The sequence below is a fragment of the Tubulanus polymorphus genome, chromosome 5, assembly GCF_964204645.1.
Source record: "Tubulanus polymorphus chromosome 5, tnTubPoly1.2, whole genome shotgun sequence".
In the NCBI taxonomy this organism is placed as follows: domain Eukaryota; kingdom Metazoa; phylum Nemertea; class Palaeonemertea; order Tubulaniformes; family Tubulanidae; genus Tubulanus; species Tubulanus polymorphus.
This window is the reverse complement of record NC_134029.1, coordinates 14,745,252-14,767,993: the sequence shown is the minus strand read 5'-3', so window position 1 is coordinate 14,767,993 and position 22,742 is coordinate 14,745,252. Positions and strand designations below refer to the sequence as shown.

Sequence of the window (22,742 nt, the reverse complement as noted above, 5' to 3'; positions counted from 1 at the left end):
GACGACATGTATGCCCAGAATGGGCAATCTATGCTTGTCATCAACGACTCACCATCTGGAATATCTGTCTACGTCTATGATTGGTTCCTCAATAGTTTTGACGTAGTGAGATCACTGATCCCTTTCTCCCTGGATCCTCTTTCATTTCAACGTTTGGCTTTCTTTCTGGCCAATCTTCTGTCGACTTCAAGAATGGTGGTCCATGCCACCATTTGTCACCGACTGTCAGGTCTTCGACACTTAGTCCTCTTGTTGCTATATTGCTTGGATTGATGGTCTCCATTGCCTAGGATTTGTTTTCTCATGGATTTCTCCAATTCTAAATTCTATGGGCAACAAATGGTTTGAAATTTCCACTTTGGTTTTGTGTCCAATTCAGAACATTCAAAAAAGAACAGTCATACCAAAATGTTACTGTATTCAATTCAATCTCTAGTGTCTGGCATATCGTAGTTGTCAGTCTTAGTGCTGTCATTGCACCAATGAGTTCGAGTCTGGGGATTGAAAGACTGCTCAATGGGGCTAATTTAGCTTTTGCAGCCACAATGCCAACGTGTATGTGACCATTTTCATATTTATATCTCGTGTAAACAGCAGCTGCGTAGGCCACAAGGGACGCATCAGATGTAGTATGCATGCTTAATTCAAATTTCCTTTTCTGTCAGCATCTTTGGATTTTAATGTGCTCTTAATTCTTTTAACTCTTCTAATTCATCGAACCATCAATGCCATTTTTTCTGTTCTTCATCCTGTAGACTACTGTCCCACGTTGCACCCTTTAACCAGCAATCTTGTAGCATCATTTTTGCACGGATCGTATATGATGCGAGGAATCCTTTCGGATCAAAGATTGATGCCAGTTTGCCGAGTACTTTTCTCTCAGTGAAATTGGTTTGTTTTGGTATGCAGGTGACCTTGAACTGAAAAACATCAGACTGTGCATCCCACAACATCCCTAATGTTTTGACTACTGCTGAATCAGTGTTTATATTCAAGCAGGTTGGTGATACGTCATTAACTGGGACGTTTCCTAGCACATCTCTTTAATTCAAAAGCCACTTCCTGATGTGAAATCCTGTGGCTCACCTGGTTTCGCAGTTGTCTACAGAGGGCATCTGTTTAATTCAGACGAGCATACCAGGTCTAGACATAAAAGCATTCGAAGTCCTGATAGTTTTGATAAATTCATCGATGCTCATCTTCAGTTTGCATGTCCTCTATTACTCATGGGTGACTTTAACTATCATTTTGACAATACCAATAACAGGGAGACTCAGCGCTATCTTGATATTCTCGATAGACACAGTCTTTATCAGCACATCACTTTTCCTACTCATCGGAAAGGACATATCCTCGATCACTTGATTACAAGATGCTCTGACATGGAACTTATTAGTGACACTTCTGGATATCCTGACCTTTTTTGTGATCATTATCCATTTGAATTCAGAGTTCGCGTACAGGCTGTCCAGCGTCAAAACAGAGTTCGAATTAGCACACGGAAATTAAAGGCCGTCGACCATCAGGATTTCGCGAATGATGTTCATTTAAAGTTCGCTGATCCTTCACAGCATTCTGTCGACCCGTATAACTCTGGTTTGAGTGCAATACTAGAATCCCACGCACCGGTTAGAGACAAACTAGTTACTTAAAGGACAAAAGTCCCCTTGTACTGTGCTGCTGTTCATGAAATGCGTCAAGGAGGAAGGCTGAAAAAGTATGGCGGTCTACGAGACATGAAATTCATCGCCAAATTTACAAGGCCGAACACGTTAGAGTTGTTAGGAAAATTGAAGAGGCAAAGAAGGACTTTTACAATACACAGATACAGGACGCTACTGATCAGAAAGGACTCTATGTTATTATATATGCCCATGTCCTCTCTTAACAGGCGTGCCACAGGGGTCAGTCTTGGGCCCCCTCCTGTTTAGTATATATGTCGGTCCTCTGGGTGACATCATAAGAAAGCACAAAATTGAGTTCCATTAAAAAATTGAGTTCCATTAAAATTTCATTATTGCTAAATTACAAAAAGTTCAGAACTCTTTAGCCAGACTAGTAACTGGCACTTCAAAATACGAACACATTTCTCCTATTCTCAAACAGCTGCACTTGCTCCCAGTCAAAGAGCGTATTAACTCCAAGATCCTATTGTTGGCTTACAAATGTTTCTATGGACTGGCTCCAAAATATCTGCAAGACCTTTTAACACCTTACTCCCGACTAGAATGTTACGTTCAGTAAATGATCTTTTGCTTACTAAACCCCGTTCAAGATTAGCTTCTCTTGGAGACAGAGTCTTCTCAGTCGCTGCTCCACGTTTGTGGAACAACCTCGCCATGTAAGAGCGGCTTCGAGTATCTCTGTCTTCATGAGAAGCCTCAAAACACATTTGTTTTCACCACATTAGATTTATTCAGTAATATAGTGTCATTGATCACTTAAGTGGATTCTGGCACTTAAAATACCATAATAATAATATAATAATAAAAAAATAAAGTTAAATGATCAAGGACAGTGAACACCAAGATATCTCTCTTTGACAGATGTTGCACCATAGAAGATCTGATTCTTTCAACTCAAGCAAAGTGACTAACAGTTCATTTCATTTAGTCCTATGTACTTTTTAGCCAATTTGGATCTGATTGTAATTTATATTTACATTGGTTCATACAGTAATGTAAATTAGGCCGGAACAAATATTATTATAGAAAAAGGTAATGAATTTCTAAATGAACATTATTTTCTAAAAACTAAGTCAAGAGTGAATCTCCCGTTAATTAGGAAACAAACACAACTAGTGGAATAGGTTTGATATTTACACACATGTTGCAGGTATAAATTGTTTTTCAGTATAGAATTTGTAATCCATTAAAGCCGAAATCAACATTGGCCCGAAACTCAAACCAAATCAATTCATAATTTATTGATTGAATCTACACTACAATATATGTATTTATTCAAATATTTCAATAAAGAGATTAACTCTTTGAATCTATTCCAAATCATAATACGTTCTTATCTGTAAATTTACTCAATCTATCGACTCAGCAGGAGCTTAAGATGAGTTCTTAATAGGACAGATCAATTTTTAATTGTGGTGATAATATGGTATCATGATGTTTGAATGCCAAAATAAATGCCTGGTCGAATAAATTCATATTTGTTGATTGTACGTCCGCGTAAGTTCGGTTACAAAGCTGAATCACATTTGACGTTTACACAGTGGTTGAATATTAGGTTTGAATCTGTCAATGCATTTTATTCTATGTATTGGTATTTAAATGTTCTACAATTCCCATCACCCTGAATGGCTATGCAGAAAACCCGTCATCGCTGCTTTGCAGCTATATTTCTCATTGCTATACTTTCTTCAACACTGTAAGGCTTTTGATGGTTCCTGAGTATTCCATTTCCCAGAATCTTAGGATCTTCCCCGTTGTTCAATACTTCTCCATATAACTGCACGTTTCCACTGGACTAACAACAGTCTACCCTAATGCAGTAAGTGGGCTATAGGTGCTCCTGGTTGCCCTACTATTTCTTTAATTGAGTATATCAATTCGATGATATCTATACCTATCAACACATATCCTGCTAAATTGTTTTTGCAGCTAGGTATTCGAACGCCTTTTAACAGTGAACATTTTTTTCATCTTTTCTGTCAATCAACGATTTTCATGTCCCTACAATCTTGTTTCGAAGTACATGTATAAGCATTAATTTCTTTGCCGACCTTTCTATCAATACTTTCGATTCTTTGAAATAAACTTTTCTGTTTTTATAACGTGTTGTTGTCCATTTATGGTATTGATTTATTGATTTTGGACCTCTGAGTGATAGGGCACTTGCTAGTTCTTGATTGATGTAGGTTGTCGTAGAACCATCATCAAGAAATGCGTTGATCTGATATTGTTTAGCGCCATTAGAGACCACAACTGGTATATTTCTGAGGGAAATTCTTTGTTTTTCTGTGTTCCGATCTCTGGAGGAAGTGTAGATTCTCACATCCCCCTCTGTGATGTTATAGTTATCAGCAGGTGTTTGAAAATATCTGTTGTCATTTGATGAGTTCGATGATTTTGTGGCTCCCAACATGGAGCATCTGATCTCAAATGACTCTTCCCTGGCAGATCTGAGCTTGGTGGTACTGGGAGATTTTCATGTAGTAGCCTATGGTGGGATTTTATGCATCCCTGATTAATGCATCGATTATTGAATCTGCACTTGCTACCCAGGTGTCCTGTATTCAGACATCTGTAGCATAGGCTTCTTTCTTTGGCCGTTTGCCAGCGGAGAGAAATTTTTTGTGCTTTGAGCTTGTCACACTCGTATGTTTTGTGATCTCTGTCAGAAGCTGGATTTGTGGCCTATAGATTGTGGCCATAAAATGTAGTACTTTTCTGGCTAACAAACCTTCTGCCTGTCGTGCGAAAGCCCTATATTTCTTCTTTGGCTTCTGTAGTGATTGTAACAGTCTGGTCAGCCATCTAGTAACGTTGTGATGTTTTCATTTTTTGAGTGATGTTAAGTCCAGTTCTTGTACTTTCTTGTTTTTTCTTCATTAGTGTATAGAATATTGAATTTTCTGTGAATTATTCAGTCTTATTTTGTTCTGTTAGTGTGACAATCTCCATCTCGATGGCATGCAATTCTAAAGAATTTGTGATTCTACATTCGCGATTCTATGAATTGAATATCATAAATGTTAAGTGCGATTCATATGTTCGCTACAATCGCATAAAATCGCAAAAGAGCATGCTAAAGTATTTGCGATTCTACAATTTACGATTACATGAATTGAATATCACTAGAGCCCCGAACACACTATGCATCTAAAGCATATTGCTGATCTGTTCATGTAGCAAAAATTGTCAATAAATACATTTTGAATTGATCATGTTTAAATCAAGGTCATTGAGTCGCGGGTGACTACTAAACTTACGTTCGACTCAGAGAGTAAACAAATGAGAGAAAAGTATCAGGTGACTACGATTGCCTACTACAGAACACACATTTGACAAACAGAGTCAAGCCTGTGCCGGTTGGTGCGTATTGGGACTAAAATATACTGGTCGGTCAGTTGGTTCGGTTATGAAGTGTGGAAGCTAAGAAAGCCTACCGGTATTTATTTGTCAATATAGGCCTATTATAGTAACCAATACCATTTTAAGTACGAAGTTGTTACTCGTACGTGACTGTACGGTGATCTTGACAGGTTAACCGTACGTGAGTTCCCTACTTAGGCTGTATGTGACTTCCTATAATCTACATTGTGATTTGTACAATGATGCTGAATGGTTAAAATTGTTTAGGTTTCATAATGGTTACGTTTTATAAGGCGTCAAAAAACCTCAAGTGTTCTTAACAGACAGTATGTTCAACATGTGCCATTTAATTTAGCAATATCGATCTTTTCCTGGGAGTGAAACCACTTGGTATTATGGAAATGAGGCAAATGCTGCCACTATCAGGTGATGAAAGGTTGAGTGGTGGGTTTTCCCCAAGGGTGAAAATATATATTATATTACATTATATATACTATAAAGTCAGGAAAATAATCGTTTAAAAAGAAAATAAAAAAACATTTCATTTCTATTTTTATTCAACCTTCTGACATTATACCTACCTTCAAAATAAAAAGCCTGGCCACACGAAATACAGTAAAGACCACTTTTAAGTCAATGAGTCTTTAACCCCAGGTTTTACCAGCTAAAGATATATTTATCTCGACATTTATTCATACTTGTCTACTACTTGGTATTTTTCTGGTCAAGATAAAATATTCATTGAAAGTTTATTCACTTCAAAAACCTTTCATTCAAACACTGCATGAAAAATGTAATCATAACGCGCGCACCAATGCTCACATTCACATTGGTATGCTGTCACGGGTGACTGTGTGTATAGTGTGTGTAAAGAGATTATATTGATCACACACAGCAGTAATGCAGTGAAAGAAGATAGATGCACGTGTACGCCACTGCCATAACTCAGTGCTAATCAATACGCTGACCCGATTTACGAGTAGTAGAAGTAAATGAACCCGTACTCCCGTTTTTGGAAGTTCATAACCATATTCACAGATGTGATGATATACAATAGCCGTATTTTCATACAGGAAGATAAAACAAATCCATATTTTGAAAAGAATGGATATAAAACCGTAGTTTTTACAGAGCATCCGTACTTCCGTATTTAGCTATTAAAATCCGTAGCAAATACAGGAATCCCGTAGGGGTTTAACAGGTCTGCATTGTGAGTCACAAGTGAAGGTAGAGTTAAGAAGCTAGCAAGCGATCCACGGATCTTTATATCTCAGGCGCATTAAGCTACATTTTGCACATAAATATAGTGGATTGCATGACTTTGTGTCAAATTTACAACATCATTTGTAAGTAAAATTCGTTTTTTGGATCCGTTACAACATTCGCCCGAGATAAAAAGCTACTATAAAGTGGCCAAGAGCCCCTAGAAGAAGTCATGACTCACCAGTAGTTCCAGATGGTACTCCTCCAGATGCTGCATATCCACCAGTTCCCTTGCTAAATGTTGAAATACAATGTCCTTGCTCTTTATGACTCTCAGCTGAATAGACACCAATAAATGCATCAATGATGCAAAAACATGACAAGCATGATGAAAAAAAATAACGATCAAGAGTGCTGAGAGAGCTGAAATTCTATGGACATATTCGATGGCCAATGACTTCCATTTTCAACAGACCTAAACCAACTCACTCAATTTCATGAATATCCATCAAGAATTATAGGCTGTAATGCGCAAAATAGAAAGTCAAGATGGCTGCCCTGGTTGCCATATTTCATGACGCAACCTCCATTTTCAATCCTCCATTCTCATGTGCCCCAATTCCCACCAGGGAGACATAATGAAATATGTTTTATTTACAAAGTGATCATAAGTGATCAATTTTTCATGTATTCAACAACCCCGGTGGCCATCACGTGACCTTAAAACTGTGCAGAGGCTTATCATTCCATTAACAACATATCTGCAGACATTTTCATTATCAAATCTGCTTTATTTAGAAGTTTATGCTTGTATCTTCTTTTTCATGTATTTAGCATCCAAGAAAACATATATGCCGCCAGTCAGCCATTTTTGATCCAATTACAAAATAAAGCGCAGATGCAAAACTACATATCCAGACAAATATATCTGTTAAGTTATGAGAGCCAGTAGTTTAGGAGATGTCCGGACCAGATTGTGTCCATGGACGGACTACGGACAATCCGACTCCAGCATACCCCCATACACTTCGTTGCAGGGATATAATGATTTCTCTATCACATATGGCCATATAGAGGACACTTTAGACCCATCAGAAAATGTGCATATTTTGACAATAATGAACAACAGTAGAACATCATGATAGCTAATGAGTCAATTTCTTCTCTGGAAAATAAATTGATTCCTATTATGGATGGACAGCCATCAGAACAAATTGACGAAAAGTGAATGCTAGATATAAATGGGCCTCATAAAAGTGATTTATCAAGGTCTGACTACTACTTACAAAACAAGTAGTCAAACCTGCTAAATCATTAAATATCATCAGGAAATCTGGAAGTCTTACCATTTTTTACAGCTCTGTCTGGAGCAAAATGATCACTAAAGTCTGATTTTGTGTTGGAAACTGTATCAGCAAGAGCAAGCAAATACATCTGATCCAAACTTGATAAACCAGGAAGCTGCATGTGCGTCAAGTGACGAGATAATAGATGTGCCTGCGCTGGTCCAAAATAGTTTGGATTCATAGAACTAGATGAAAGTAGTTTATGTGTTTTTTCAAATACACTATCATCCTCAGTATCTCCTCTGTCCTGGTATGCATCTGAATAGTCATGAGGAGTATTGAACAAAGATGAATAGTCTGTTCCAATAGCCATTGTTGAATGGTAATAGGGTGATGCTGCCTTGATATCTTGCTGACAGAAACTATCATTATCGGCACTGAGAATTGCATAAATAGGAAGTGGTGGAATGGAATTTATTTCAATATAATCTAGCACTTCTTCCGTCAGTTGTGCGTCAGTTGGGCTGAACTTAGCACTAAATGACATACGCCTTGTTTTGTTCTGATTTGATGATTTCGTTATTGCACCACTTCCAGAAATACATCGGACCAAATGTGCAAGAATCCCCTTCACGCGACGAATTTTACCGAAATTCAATAGTTCTAATAGTTGTTTAGGATGATATTGGGGCAAAACGGGGTTTGCAATTCTAGCGGCCTCAAAGAGTCCACAGTCCTGAATCCAACCAAGACTGGTTGTACTATCGCTATTCGAAGAAGACTTTTTTATACCCTCTCTATCTTTATCCTTCCTTTTCATTGATGTTTCAGTAATGCCAAGCATCAATAAGCTAGATGATGAAGCAGAAGTTTTTAAACCAATGAAACTGGAATTCTTTTTAGCCATAGTTAATGTGGCGTTTGACGATGACAACAAATTGAAATCTGTCAAACTGCGCTTATCATTTTCCTCATTGTCACTAATCGTTTCATAGCCTTCAGAATGACTTCTCCATTGAGAATAAACATGCATTTCATTATCCATTCCAACTACCAATATACCATCTCTGACCCATGAGACATGCATTGGTAATGGGGGTAAACCATCAGCTGTCTGTAAGTCAATACAACGAAGTTTCATCCAACAAATCTCTTCTGATGCATGTTTAACCGTCATTGATTTACTTTTCTGGAGCATGGGTCGTGACTGGGTTTGTTGGCCTTTTTGCATAGCATGGGCAATTTCTTTCGAAACTTGTCCATACATCATGACTTTAGATCCTACTCCAACTGTCAGAATATGAGAACCATCTTCCATTGGCACCCAGTCAAGCTGAATCAAATGCTTTTGCTTTAAAACACCATATTTGTTTCCTAAAAAATCAAAAATATGAGTATTTGAAATGATTGAGAATTATCCCAAAAAATTAACTACCTAACGCATCTTCCTGCATGATATTGTTTTGTCAATTTCAATTATTCAAACTTTCTGGGAGATTTATGGTAGAGTTGTGGGATGAGTAACTGATAAGTTAGAAACACATCATAAATTTGCCGAAATTTGTCTAGCAATTTGAAATTTTCCATCACTACTAATTTCGATATCCAAATTATCAGCATATGTAAATCGACAATTTCTACTGAAAATTAAGGTTCTTAGTTATAAAGAAAACTTACTTCATTCTATCTAAATACGGGTTACATATTTATTCACGAAACAAAGCGCCATGACATGATCAAATTCTGTTAACTGTAAGATTTTATCACAAAGGTCAAATGCCCACTAAATAGAATTTTGTGTAAAACATACTTTTTGAATGAGATACGTGTTTAAATGATAGGTATGTTACTAATTTTGATTTTAGTACAGCCATTACTGAGAAATAATACTTTATAGTCGTCTATTTTTACCAGCTCCCCGTACACAGCAGGTGCATATTTGCTGTGAAAAACTCATGATAGTAGACGTCATTGTAGTCAAACTAACAGTTCCATACATGTTGCACCACTTAATAATACAAGCTTTTGGTACGCTTTATGAACAACAAAGCTATGGCAAACTCATAGATTTGATTAAGAGCATGAAATAAGCATGAGGTGAAATAAGCACTGTACGTCTGAAATGATCCAATGAATTACAGTCCGTAATCCCGCACCGCATAACAAGCGTTCAAAGCGTATTTAATCCTTTTAGAAGTTGTTCAAGGTTCCTAAATTCTATCCCGTGTAAAGCGTTGCTACCGCTATACATAACACAATAAAACATACGATGGATAGCCAGCAGTAGAGCTATGAATATAGTGAAGGAATGATGTTGTTGTTTTATAGATTTCATATATAGTGCATTCAGTGAGTGAAACAGGAATATTCGTTGCTAAGTTCATAGATCCATCATCCCCTATTCTGGCAGTATTTGCCTGGGGGGACTTGAAGGTCCAGTCTGTTTTCCAAGATTTCCCAGTAGAACTTGCATCAATGGTCAGTATGATGTTCAGGGTCGAGGGTTTATCCTACCACCCTGCACACTTGGCTCAGCTCTCCCACGCAGGCACGTCTTGTCCATACAGGTGCGGCTGCCTAAGTGATCTGGGGCTGATTAGGCAGCATTTGGGATACTAGTAGATTGTTGCATTTCGATACAACTATAGATTTCCTGCTTAGCTGACACTGAACCCCATGCTTAGTTTCACAGCAGTGATGTCACCACACGCATTATATTGAAAGAGTCAGTTTGCTTCATGAACAGGAAATTTAAGTTTAGCAGGATTAAAAACCTAGGAATGCACCATAATAGTGTATGTACTGTGTAAGTGTGTGTTCAGCACTCACGCTCACATGATCGAGTATAGAAAAGGCAATCAAAAAAATATTCAATGAAGCACCGATGGCACATATACATGTGATAAATCTTTCATCAAATTCTCGCAAGCTGAAACGGTCAAAATTTGTTCTTCACTACTTTTTCTTCAAGTAATTCCAAAAAATATTTTTGGTCTGCACCTTCTGACAAGTCGGTGAACACTGTAAACAAAGGTATGTTTCTTTGGGCTAAGACATTGACAAGACAATGTAATTGTATAGCCTGATTACAAACCTTTTTCTGCTATGTATTTCTTTACACTGTAAATGGTGCTTAGACTTGGAATTGACGAAGATCTATGAACTTTGCCTTGTGAGAGAGATGGAATTCGCGATGATGTAGGTTCATCAGGTGAAGTTCCCGTTGCACCATAAATCACTCTGAGGTCAATCTCTGATTTTGGATCAGGAATGGAGATATTTTTTAGTTCAATGGTATCCTCTAAATTCCACTGAGAACCCCCTGAAATAAAAGAAATCTTGCTTAAATTCAGTAATGTTGTTATTATAATTAAATTCAGTAATGTTGTTATTATATTCTAAAACTACACCATCTGCTAGATGCGTATCTACTGTTGGGATTATGGGTTATGGGTTATCTTGTCAGGCATGTGATGAACTACAATTTTCTGTATTTGATTGTGGTTCCAAAATAAGCCAAACTGAAAACAAATCCTCTACTCTATAACAAATGTTAATTTGGTTAGTTTGAGAGAACGACCCAGCTGAGTTTTGGGATTACATACTAATGTAGGTCCTAAAAGGACCAAAATGGACAAACAGTTGAACTAATCGTTTTACTATCAAATCTTACGCTGCTCCGAAGTATTTTACATCGTTTTGAAAAATAGTTGTTCCCAAATTACGTCATGACTATGCAAGTTCTGTGATGAGATGGGCATGTCATTTTTGGATAGTGCCCAACAGTTCAACAAATCAATGTTACAAAGTACCTGGCACCAAGGTTATCAGCTATGCATGGATAATGCTGTCAGCTGTTGCTTAATTGCAAACAAATAATATCCTATCAAAAGGCCGTCGAAAATATCGTTTTCGGCAGAAATCTCCGAGGAATCAAGTTGCGATCCCGGTGCTTTGAATGCGGCTAGACGCTCATGTCATGAACCGTTTGCGCTCATACAAATCTGCACCACAATTGGTATAAAAAAGTGCCACCAAAAAGCGGGTAAAAAAAATTCGTAAACCAATAAAATAGGGGTCCAGACACCATGACCATTGGGGAAATGGTTTCAAATGGTCAACAATTCAACCATTTCAATATTTAACACACCCTGATGATCATATACTGAAATCAATGACCTTGAAACTTAGCAAGAAAGCTAATTTCAAGGTGTAATCCAAAAAGGATCCTTCGACAGCATCGGACACGGTTCACTTAGCCGCTTGAGTAAGAAAAAGCGTGAATTCGACTCGACCTAACCTATTGCACATAACAAGTTTAAAACGAATAGCACATTACTCAGATCAATCTTTTCCCTTTGTCTCATTGATTTGAATGTGGAATAGAATGGGGTACCCCCAAAACCAGCTATCCTGCCAGATGGCATGACAAGCAGATGGTTATTCGTCGTCAAAATTAGTTCATTTTCAATTAACTTTGAACTGGATTTTTAGACTCCCGAATCCATATATAATTGCAGAACCTACCAAATATGAAATACTTTCGTTCTTCTACCCAGATATCGGAATAGTTTTCAGAAATATTTGATTCATTTAAGAGAAAAGTTCATTCAGATTAAATTGAAATGTAGAAGAAAATTGAACACGCCTGCCATAAGTGGAATCCTCGATTGCCACAGTAGCACTGCGAGTACACCATTGAATTGGATTTTCTGAAAGTTGTCCAATAAAGCAAAATTGAATTGGATTCAATGTTTTATTTGTTCAAAAAAGTATTATTGAATTGGATTTGGTATTTTTGGTAGAATAAAATTTGATTGAATTTGCAGTACGAGCGAATGACTAATTAGCATATAAAGGTCATCCATCAAATTTGAGAAAAAGCTATTCTTCCTGGACTTTGCATAATTGTCAATAATATTTTCTGTAGTGCAAATAAAAATATTCCTTCCAAAAACTAAATGAACTAAAGATTTCATAGAAATCCATCTTGAAATACAATCTTAAATCTTAAAATAAAGCCCGTAATTTAAACAGTAGACGATACTGCTATAGATGATACATACTAATATATGGTCAGTTGCACAGTCAAAGGGCCTTAGCTCCGGAAACCAGTTGCTTTGTCACCCGAGGCATGACATGCTACTGTGATAAGAATATCAACGCTCAATCAGAAACCCGTACACCAGCACAGTTCTCTAAGATTCATGGCAAGTAAATTAGAAATGGCTTATCTCCCTACTATTTGGTAGTTAAATGATGATTTTTGAAATGATTTTAAGATGTTTAGCCTGTTTGTTTTTATGAACATCATGTAACCATTTTTATTGAAGGTAAAATATGATCCAATGACCTGTCCTCCAAGCAACTTCATATTTGTGAATCTGCTGGGACATGCCCTATTGAGGTTTTGTTTCTTCAAATTGTGGGGTTTCTTCAATTTTACATACCTGTTGATTCGCATTCATGAATTGCAACATACAAATTCACAAATTTATTGTCAGGATCATCAGAACTACTACGGACATCACCCATCCTGTAAGCTACAGCAACCCTACCACTGTATGCACAGCTAACTGTCATGGGTTTTCCTATTAACAGAAATCTTTAAAACTCATTACCCAGAATCTGTTTCAGAGTAGTTTCTTTATAATAATAAGAACGCAACTATCACAATCTTCATGATGATAATGAGTTTATTTACATGTTCAAACGTTTCGATCGATTTCGACTCATCTCTTCGAGTCCTTTTCAAGAAATGACATGACAAGATACAAACTATGTATAGTATACTGTTACTAATAACAGAGAATATCATGCAGGCGTGAAGTGGCCTAGTTTACAAAGTACAAATGGATTATAAACATATCAAAATACGTTCAGTAAAAATGAGACACCATGTGTAGAAAGTTGTTTGTTAATACTTGGTTTTTTGGATTTTATATATAATGCCTCTTTGATGGTGATTTCAAAGTCATTTTTTCCAGAATCAACGATTGAAAAGTTGTTTTTTAAAGAAAAATTTGATGCACAATTTTTACATGATGTTAAATGTTCCTTAATTGCTGAAGGCGAAGTTCCATGCTCCTTTACCCTTGTGGCCAAATGTCGCATTGTTTTACCAATGTATGTGTTATTTGCATCACGCAAACATTTGAATTTATAAATAACATTGGCCAACAAGGGTGAAGGAGTATGGGACTTGAGTGAAAAGTAGTTCCTAATTTTGAAAGAAGTAAAGACAATACGAATATCCATGTTGTAATATTGTTTGAATTGACTCTTGAGTTTTCTGCCAAATATAATCGAAGGGAGGCCTATGTAAGGAACGAAAAAAAATGTTTCGACCTTATCTTCCCTGACCATACTAGCGGGAGTATCATCACTACATTTGCTATTCAAAAGATCTTCTAAGACACGAATTAAACAAATCCTGCGGGTAGCCATTTTTGTGGAAAACGTTTTTTAGGAAATCAATTTCTTGTGAGAAAACAAACCAACTACTGCTTATGCAACTAATATGCAACATGGATATTTCTTTCAAAATTAGGAACTACTTTTCACTCAAGTCCCATACTCCTTCACCCTTGTTGGCCAATGTTATTTATAAATTCAAATGTTTGCGTGATGCAAATAACACATACATTGGTAAAACAATGCGACATTTGGCCACAAGGGTAAAGGAGCATGGAACTTCGCCTTCAGCAATTAAGGAACATTTAACATCATGTAAAAATTGTGCATCAAATTTTTCTTTAAAAAACAACTTTTCAATCGTTGATTCTGGAAAAAATGACTTTGAAATCACCATCAAAGAGGCATTATATATAAAATCCAAAAAACCAAGTATTAACAAACAACTTTCTACTCATGGTGTCTCATTTTTACTGAACGTATTTTGATATGTTTATAATCCATTTGTACTTTGTAAACTAGGCCACTTCACGCCTGCATGATATTCTCTGTAATTAGTAACATTATACTATACATAGCTTGTATCTTTTCATGTCATTTCTTAAAAAGGACTCGAAGAGATGAGTCGAAATCGATCGAAACGTTTGAACATGTAAATAAACTCATTATCATCATGAAGATTGTGATAGTTGCGTTCTTATTATTATTTAACTATCTGGATACTCTTCCGAAATTATAGTTTCTTTATCATGAAATTGTAAATTAATTAAAATGTGCCCCTTATTTAGGAAAGGAACATAATACTAAGCGTATGAAAACTGCAGCAAATAATTGAATTCGAAATTCTGGGCAGTGATGGGTTGAGGACAGGAGCATTTATGAACCTGAGTCAATCCATCAAAGTGTGTTTAAAACTTCCCCAAAAACTTGTTCATCCCATGACATACAATGGAGGCGACGTGTGTGCAATAAAGTGGCTTCTTGTTTGTCAAAATGCCATCTTGTAGATTTCATTTGATTTGTAGATTCTTGCTATTGCACTGAAATTGGACTCCCAGCCTTAATATTGAGAAAATAGCAACAAAAGTGTATTCCCCGATGTAAACAATGAGAACTAATCCAAAATTCCTCATGTAGACACTTACTAATCTTTGACATTCTTGAAAGAATATTCAAACATTATACACATTATATGAGATGACCAATATGACTTTTACAGATACTTCGTTTGACTTAACAATTGACTTACCAGGAATATGTACAACACTAGTATCTGAGCTGGGAATCATCATTTCCCATTCAAACCATTCATATTTAGGATCAAAACCATCAGATTCCATTACGTGGCATTTCCAAAAGCGAATGCAGCCATCGGAACATGCTGTTGCAAACAGATATGGTGCAAAGCATGCTGGATATATAGAAGCTGAGCTTAGATGACCAGCTGCTTCAGTTGCTTTGATAACTTCAACACCATCTGGGAGACTGAGTGGCTGGGTACAAACCTGAATATAGAACAGTTGAGTCATTAATTAAAATATATTTAAAAAATTGTAAACATTATAAAATCATGGATCAAATAATAACAATAAGATGTAGCAAATAATAGCTAGAAAAAATTTTTGTAATTTACTTTTAATCCTGGCAACCAGATAACTCATAACATAGATACAATGACAATATTCTCTCAGGATCGAGTTATCTCAAAATCATAATTCTCCTATTTAATTCTTATGGCTGATGAAATGATTTATTATACTGCTAATAATCGATTCCGGCCACATTAGAAAAACATATCATTTAAACTCCACAATTTTTTGGGGTTTTCAGTTGGCCTTTATTATGTTTGGCAAGGAAAATGCGTTACTAAACAGTCTATCAACGGGACTCTGCAGACTCCCCATTAATGAGCAGCAGCTTAGCTACCGGTGCGGTTGGTCCGACATATGACGGACCAATAATCACCAAGGTGGTTCTTCTGATTCGTTCAAATTTGCATTAAAAAATTTGGAGGGGGGTTAGGTTAGGATTCGATATTTCTCGAATTCACAGTCCCGGGAACATCATCGGGGCCAGATATTATTTTCGCATTGTCTGATCGCAGCATTTCATCATTTATCGCATCTTGCAATCGAATGCGCGTGAGCAAGGTGAAGGTTGTTGTTTTCTAGGGTTTCGAACCTAACTGATCTCACTATATCTATCTATGATTTGGATATTGTCGGAGCCATCCTTTTCATTGACAATGATATACTGATAAAATGAATGTTACGATTTGTTTATTTAAATGTTAAATGATATAATTGCAAATAATTTTGATATAATTGATATAATTTCTATCAAGTATAAGACTGGTTTAAGATTTTTAAAAACGTTTACAGAGAAGTTGAATGAAACATGATTGTGTTTCAAAAGTTCACATACCTCAATTTGGTCTTAATCTTAAAGGCCAAATGCAATCAAAATTGTAATTGTACTTTCCGCGATTTCTTAACCAGGAGAAACTTTAGTACATATATAACGACCTGAGATGTGACTTATTGAAACTAGGGGTCCAGGGACACCATGCCCACTTGGGAAGTGGTTTCAAATGCTCAACAATCTAACGATTTCAATATTCAAGGACCCCTGGTGACCATACACAAAAACCAATGACCTTAAAACTAACCATAATCATTGAAACTAACCATAATCAAAGAACATGTCAGCAGCTACGATTTTGTAATTGATTGTGATAACATAATATGCCTCGTTCCACATTTAATATGGATATTACTAAGTTATTCTACTATTCAACGCCCCCAGGTGACCATATTCAAAACCCAATAACCTTGTAACTCACCACAATCATAGAACATGTCATGAACTACAACTTTGCAATTGATCATAGTAACAAAATATGCCTAGGTTCCAATAAAACAGGTATGTAAAAGTCAGAAACTGATGATCTGCGCGAACCAGTTACGCGATCGTGTAATGATCAGTTGCGCGAGTTGTTACTTTCGCGCAACTAGGATATTTTCATGATCAGTTGCACGAGGTAATTAGACCAGGTAGTTCGCGCAGCTTATAGTAATGATCAGTTGCGCGAGGTTATCACACCCAGTACTTAGTACTATCAAAGACTTCTGTTGCGGGCGCGTGGATATTATTTTTACCTCTACTTAGTGCGATGATTTTTCGGGCGAGCGGGATTTCAAGTGACAATTTTTTTCGAAAGGATTTCCCGACAATGACAAACAGACACAAAAACGAAGTCCGCCACAAATGTAAGTAATTAGGACAGAAGCAAACTAAGAGATATGATAATATTTGATATTTATCATTTGCATAAATCTAATTTTTAAAATTGTCTTTTTGGTCAATAAATAAGTTATTGATCTGCAGCTGAATTGTATTCTCAAAAAGATCAATCGATTTATATACGTAGGTTTCTTGGTTCTATGTCCTGGGAGAATACATGCATTTTTTAGTTATGCAAGATAATACATTATCCGCCTTAATGGTTGTTTGTCTGAAACATTCATAATTGAATCCGGCGAGCAATCTAAATCATTTGAAGGTAATTATGGCGCTGTAGTCATGAGAAGAATTCGTGAAAATGAGCAATTATGAAATATACTGTTATATAGTAATATTGATTGTGTGATGTAAGGGTCACGTGATTTTGTAGAGGGAGTGTGGACGCCATAGAGAAGCGTGTTTGAGACGGAAAAATAAAGATATGTTAAATCGAAGTTAATCGTTTGTCCTCTAAGGGTTTAATCCACTCGATACTCGGAACCCGAAGCAAAAGAGAGAGGAGATCAACACAAAATGGTGGAGAACCCAATTGGATTTATCGCGTCAATTGAAATTCAATTTAATTAATCGTCAACGACATCGAACGCGTGGCGCGTCTTATATCCGTAGACGGTAGGCTGTCTTTTGTTCGTATTGTTTGCATGGCCGGCTTAATCTGTTAATGAATGAACATTGGTTGTCCTGTTCTGCTCATTCAACGGACCAGTGTGAGCTCCAACGTAAATAGGAACGTGGCGACCGAAATCTTACGCAAAAGGGTAACTTTTTTTCGATAGTTCGGCTTAGTCTGTGTTCCGTACGTACAGATTATTGTCTCAGTCATTCATGGTATTTTAACATGTATCCAGCTGAATCTTCGCTCGGCATGATTTACGTTTGAACGGTTAACATCTATTCGTTATTTTACAACTGTTAGACATTGTTGGTGTTTAATCTTGGATAACTGATTCAGGATAAGCTTGGAACATCAACGACAATGTTGTTAATTAATAAAAATCGAAAAGCGAAACCTGCATAGGATACTTCGGCTCCGTGTTTAAAAGCATTTTGGATTGATTGGAAGAGATCTACGACTACATCGGATCAGATTGGATCATTATCGTTTAATCGGACTACAACTTGGAAGGAATCTACAACTACATCGAATTGTATCGGACTACAACTTGGAAGAAATCTACAACTACATCGAATCGTATCGGACTACAACTTGGAAGGAATCTACAACTTCATCGTATGGTATCCCCGGACTACAACTATTGTCGATTGTGTACTACTGGTAATTCAACTACCTGTAACGATTTATTGACTACTTACATTTATTGTCTTTCACTGATTTGTTTTATCGTGCATATGTGTAGTTAAGTGAAGCGTATGACTAGTTTAAGATTCGTGTAGTAATATTGTGGTAAGTAACATCATAACAGGTACATATTCCAGTCTGAACTTGAGTACAATATATTTCCTTTATAAGTATTGTTTATTTCATTTGTTTCCTGATTAGCAATGGCACAACTAAAACCTACAGATTTTCTCCGGCCCAAATTTACAGGGGATAATTCTACTTATGAATCAATATACGCCCACTGGCTGTCCTTTAATGATTATTTGCAGGCACATAATTTACATGACCCAGCCAATGCAAATGAGATTATCGAGGTTACTCAGCGTTTAAAACTTTCCTTGGCAGGAACAGCTAGATTATGGATTGGAGGAAAAGTTTTTCCCACGAAAGCGGCTATAAAAGATGATTTAATGCATAGATTTAGTCCTGTAACATCAGACTTGGTACTTTTAAATCAGTTTAACAATCTCAAATTTCTCACAGATTCGAGCGCACACGATTTTTTAGAGAAGCTCACCCGAGCTGCAGCGAAGATCAACTATGGACCTAATCAGATAAAACATAAGTTCCTTCAGTCGATACCAGAAAATTGTAGAACGGCGGTTGTAATGGCATCTAACATACAGACGACACCGCAGCAATTAGCAGACATAACACAAAAATACTTAGACATTCAACATATTGATAAGTCTGTGACATTTTTGGACTCAGTAAATTCCACTTCTCATTTTCAGTTCCAGGAGTTGAAGAAAGAATTAGACAGCTTAAAACTAGGTGTAGCTTTGGTTAACGAAAGTGCTCAGAAAGCAACATTTTCTGAGTCCAGATCCCCAAGTCCGACTAGGAGAGGGAGAAGCCCATTCAGAAATAAAAATAGAGTAGACACACATCGTTATTGGAGAAATGAATCGGTTCAAAACTGGCAGTCACGAAACACCAGCTCCAACAGGTCACAGATCACATGCTCATCTCGTAGGAGAAAAGGCCACGTGTGGCGTAAGTGTTTTCAATATTTGCGTCTAGTTTCTCAAAAACAGAATAATACACATCCTTTTCAGGGTGCTGATGTCCCGTTTCAGAATGACCAACAGGATTATCGGCCACAGTTTCATTATCGTGGTAATGGACAGGATTTTTAGACCCGGGTAGTTTTCAACCGGCACGTGAACTGCCCGTCTCTAGTAATGATGTCAATTATGTACATAGTTCTTTAGATAGTAATTAAGATGATGGTTTTGTGTATTTACAGTTGACTAAACAAAATTATGTTACAGGATATTTAGGTGACAAAGGAAAACGGAGTGTTGTAGTTTTGGTCGATTCTGGTGCAACCAAAACACTTATTTCCGGTTCGTGTGTTCAGAAATCGTCATATTTATCTTCTTTAATTGCCGAAAACGAGAATCAAACCTATTCAATTCAAGATGGGAAATGGTGATTTTCTTGTAGCTAATCATTCTATTACCTTTCAGATTGTTATTCAAAACAAAACACTGACATTAACCGCTGTTATTTCAGACAATGTTACAGGTCCAAATGTCTTAATGGGTACATCCACATTGAAAGAGCTTTTTGGTTCATTAGATTTTAGTACGAATGTACTAGCCATTAGACGTAAGAAGATTTGGTTCGTCCCACTGCACAACCAGACAGTTTTTCCAGGACAGTCGAGAACTATTCAGTACAGAGGTCGGATGCCAAGACTTAAAACACTCCGAGATTGTTTTAAAACCAACTCCTATGATGCATAATCATGTACCGTCGCATACTCTAGTTCGATTAAATAAAAATGTATGCAGTATCCATATTTCAAATAGTAGTAACAGACCTCTAGTTCTTAAGCATAATCATCCGGTTGTATTTACGGATTTGAATGGTTTTGTAAACGTATCTCAAGAAGTTCCATCCTCTTTGATTTCAGAATTGTCAGGAATTGATATTGGGCAGCAGAACTTAGGGAAATTCGCTCATTTGGAAGCATCAGATCCTATAGTGAGCTAAAAACACCGCAGCGAATTATAAGAAAAGCATAGATCTTAGTGAAAACTGTATTCTCGATGATCGTGATAAGAAACGTGTTTATAATCCTTTATGTGACCATAAAGATGTTTTCAGCTTATATGGAGAGGAAGGAGAATGTCCTGACTATAATATTGACATTCAGTTGCAGGATGACACACCATTTTCTATTCCACCTTACCCTGTTTCTGATGATGTCAAGCCGATTATTGACAGGGAATTGTCAAAACTTGTGATGTTGGGTATTTTGAAAAAGGGTTGTACACCTTATTGCTCACCATGTTTCTTGATTCGAAAACCGAACTCGTCAGAGTTTAGATGCGTCACAGATTTTAGACATATTAATACCAAAGTTTTAACCGTGCAACAAAATTATTTGTCACTGAAAGATGTTTTTAGCAAAATTAGGTAGAGAAGAAAGTCGTGTAGTTTCAGTGATTGATCTCAAGTCAGCATTTCACGCATTGCCGCTATCTGAAAGATTGCAACAGTTTACAGGTATGTGTCCATATCCAGGATCTTTAACATATATGTATCGTAGACTACCCATGGGATTAAATAGGCCTATAGGCCGAAAGGGATCCGAGATTGATAGATAGAGTATTCCAGCCGCATGAAGAAATTTCTGAAGATGAATGTCCAGAATTTTTATGTAAACCTCATTCTTTAATTTCAGATATTAGTGAAATCATGGCGAAGCACATTCCAAAACAGGCGGAACTTGATAGGATACTTAAGATTATCAGAAGAAAAGTTATTCGGGATTATAATTTGCCGTACGATGTTAATCAGGTTCGATTAGCTCAAAGGGCTGATCCTCATTTTAAACATATGGATTACCTTGAGCACAATATTTTGCCGAGTGACAAAAAATCGGCTTGTGTTATCGTATTGCGCGCTGAAAACTTCATTTTGTGTAATCATGTTCTATTTAGATTAGTATTTTTACAAAAGCCAGGTGATTTCTGTTTTCAATTAGTTGTTCTAGAGAGGTACATTGATAAATTGATATCTCGTTATCATGATCATTGTTGAGTTCTCATCAAGGTTGCACTCGCACATTTTTTACGATGCGCAAGTTGTTCTTTTTCCCGAACATGTTTAATAGGATTGTAGCTTATGTACAGTCTTGTTCGGCCTGTCAAACATTAAAAGGGAAAACTTCTGACCTACGTATATTTCATGAACGAATACCTGATGTTTATTGCCCATTTCAGGTAATATCGTTAGACTTTAAGAGTATGGTGACGTCAAATGCAGGCTACAAGCACTTGATGGTAGTTGCGTGTTCCATAAGTTGATTTACAGTATGTGTGCCAAGATAAAGTTTAGAGGCTCCTGAAATCGCAGAAGCATTGATTCAGAAAGTACTCTGTACGTATGGTATACCAGAGAAAATTGTACATGATCAGCAATCTTTTGTGATAGGCAAGATCATGACGATTATTTGTGATACTTTAGGTACCAATCAGAAAGTGATTTCATTAGACAATCACGGATCGTTACAAGTTGAACGTCAAATTCGTTCGATTAGCGAGTTAATAAAAGCTATCTTGGACCAGATGATGATGAAGTTCGGAAAATCATCATGAGCGCTCCAAACAAATCGTGCGCACTTGATCCACTTCTGACTTGGTTATTCAAAAATGTTGTGGATTGTGCATTGCCAGCTGTGACTTACATTGTGAATTTGTCTATGGCTAGTGGATCTGTACCTGATTCCATGAAGGTAGCAATTGTAACACCAATTCTCAAGAAGTCATCTCTGGATCCTGAGTCTCTCCAGAACTATCGCCCAGTTAGTAATCTCTCATTTGTGTCTAAGGTTCTCGAGAGAGTTGTAGCCAGTCGACTGCGTGAGTACATGGATCGTAACCATCTTCACGATGTCTTGCAATCAGCCTATAAACCAAGGCATAGCACAGAGACAGCTTTGCTCAAGGTGCAAGATGACATTCGTACCCTCATCGATTAGGGTTCAATTGTGATACTGATACTACTCGATCTTAGTGCGGCATTTGATACGTTAGATCACACTGTGTTACTCTCTCGCATCAAACATTACCTAGGCATCGATGGAAGAGCACTCCAATGGTTCAAGTCGTACCTCACCCACAGGATATTGAA

At 36.9% G+C, this 22,742-nt stretch overlaps 1 protein-coding gene across 1 annotated transcript in view; it reads right to left on the bottom strand.

The window, feature by feature from the left end:
• The window catches only part of LOC141906265 (dmX-like protein 2), a 344,303-nt gene that overhangs the window by 175,906 nt on the left and 145,655 nt on the right, over nt 1-22,742 (bottom strand). The window contains exons 20-24 of the mRNA XM_074795507.1: nt 15,201-15,456; nt 12,988-13,128; nt 10,632-10,859; nt 7,598-8,911; nt 6,493-6,588 (exon numbers count right to left, since the gene is read on the bottom strand). Of these exons, the coding sequence (XP_074651608.1) occupies nt 6,493-6,588; nt 7,598-8,911; nt 10,632-10,859; nt 12,988-13,128; nt 15,201-15,456 (2,035 nt within the window). The remainder of the gene's footprint in view (nt 1-6,492; nt 6,589-7,597; nt 8,912-10,631; nt 10,860-12,987; nt 13,129-15,200; nt 15,457-22,742) is intronic.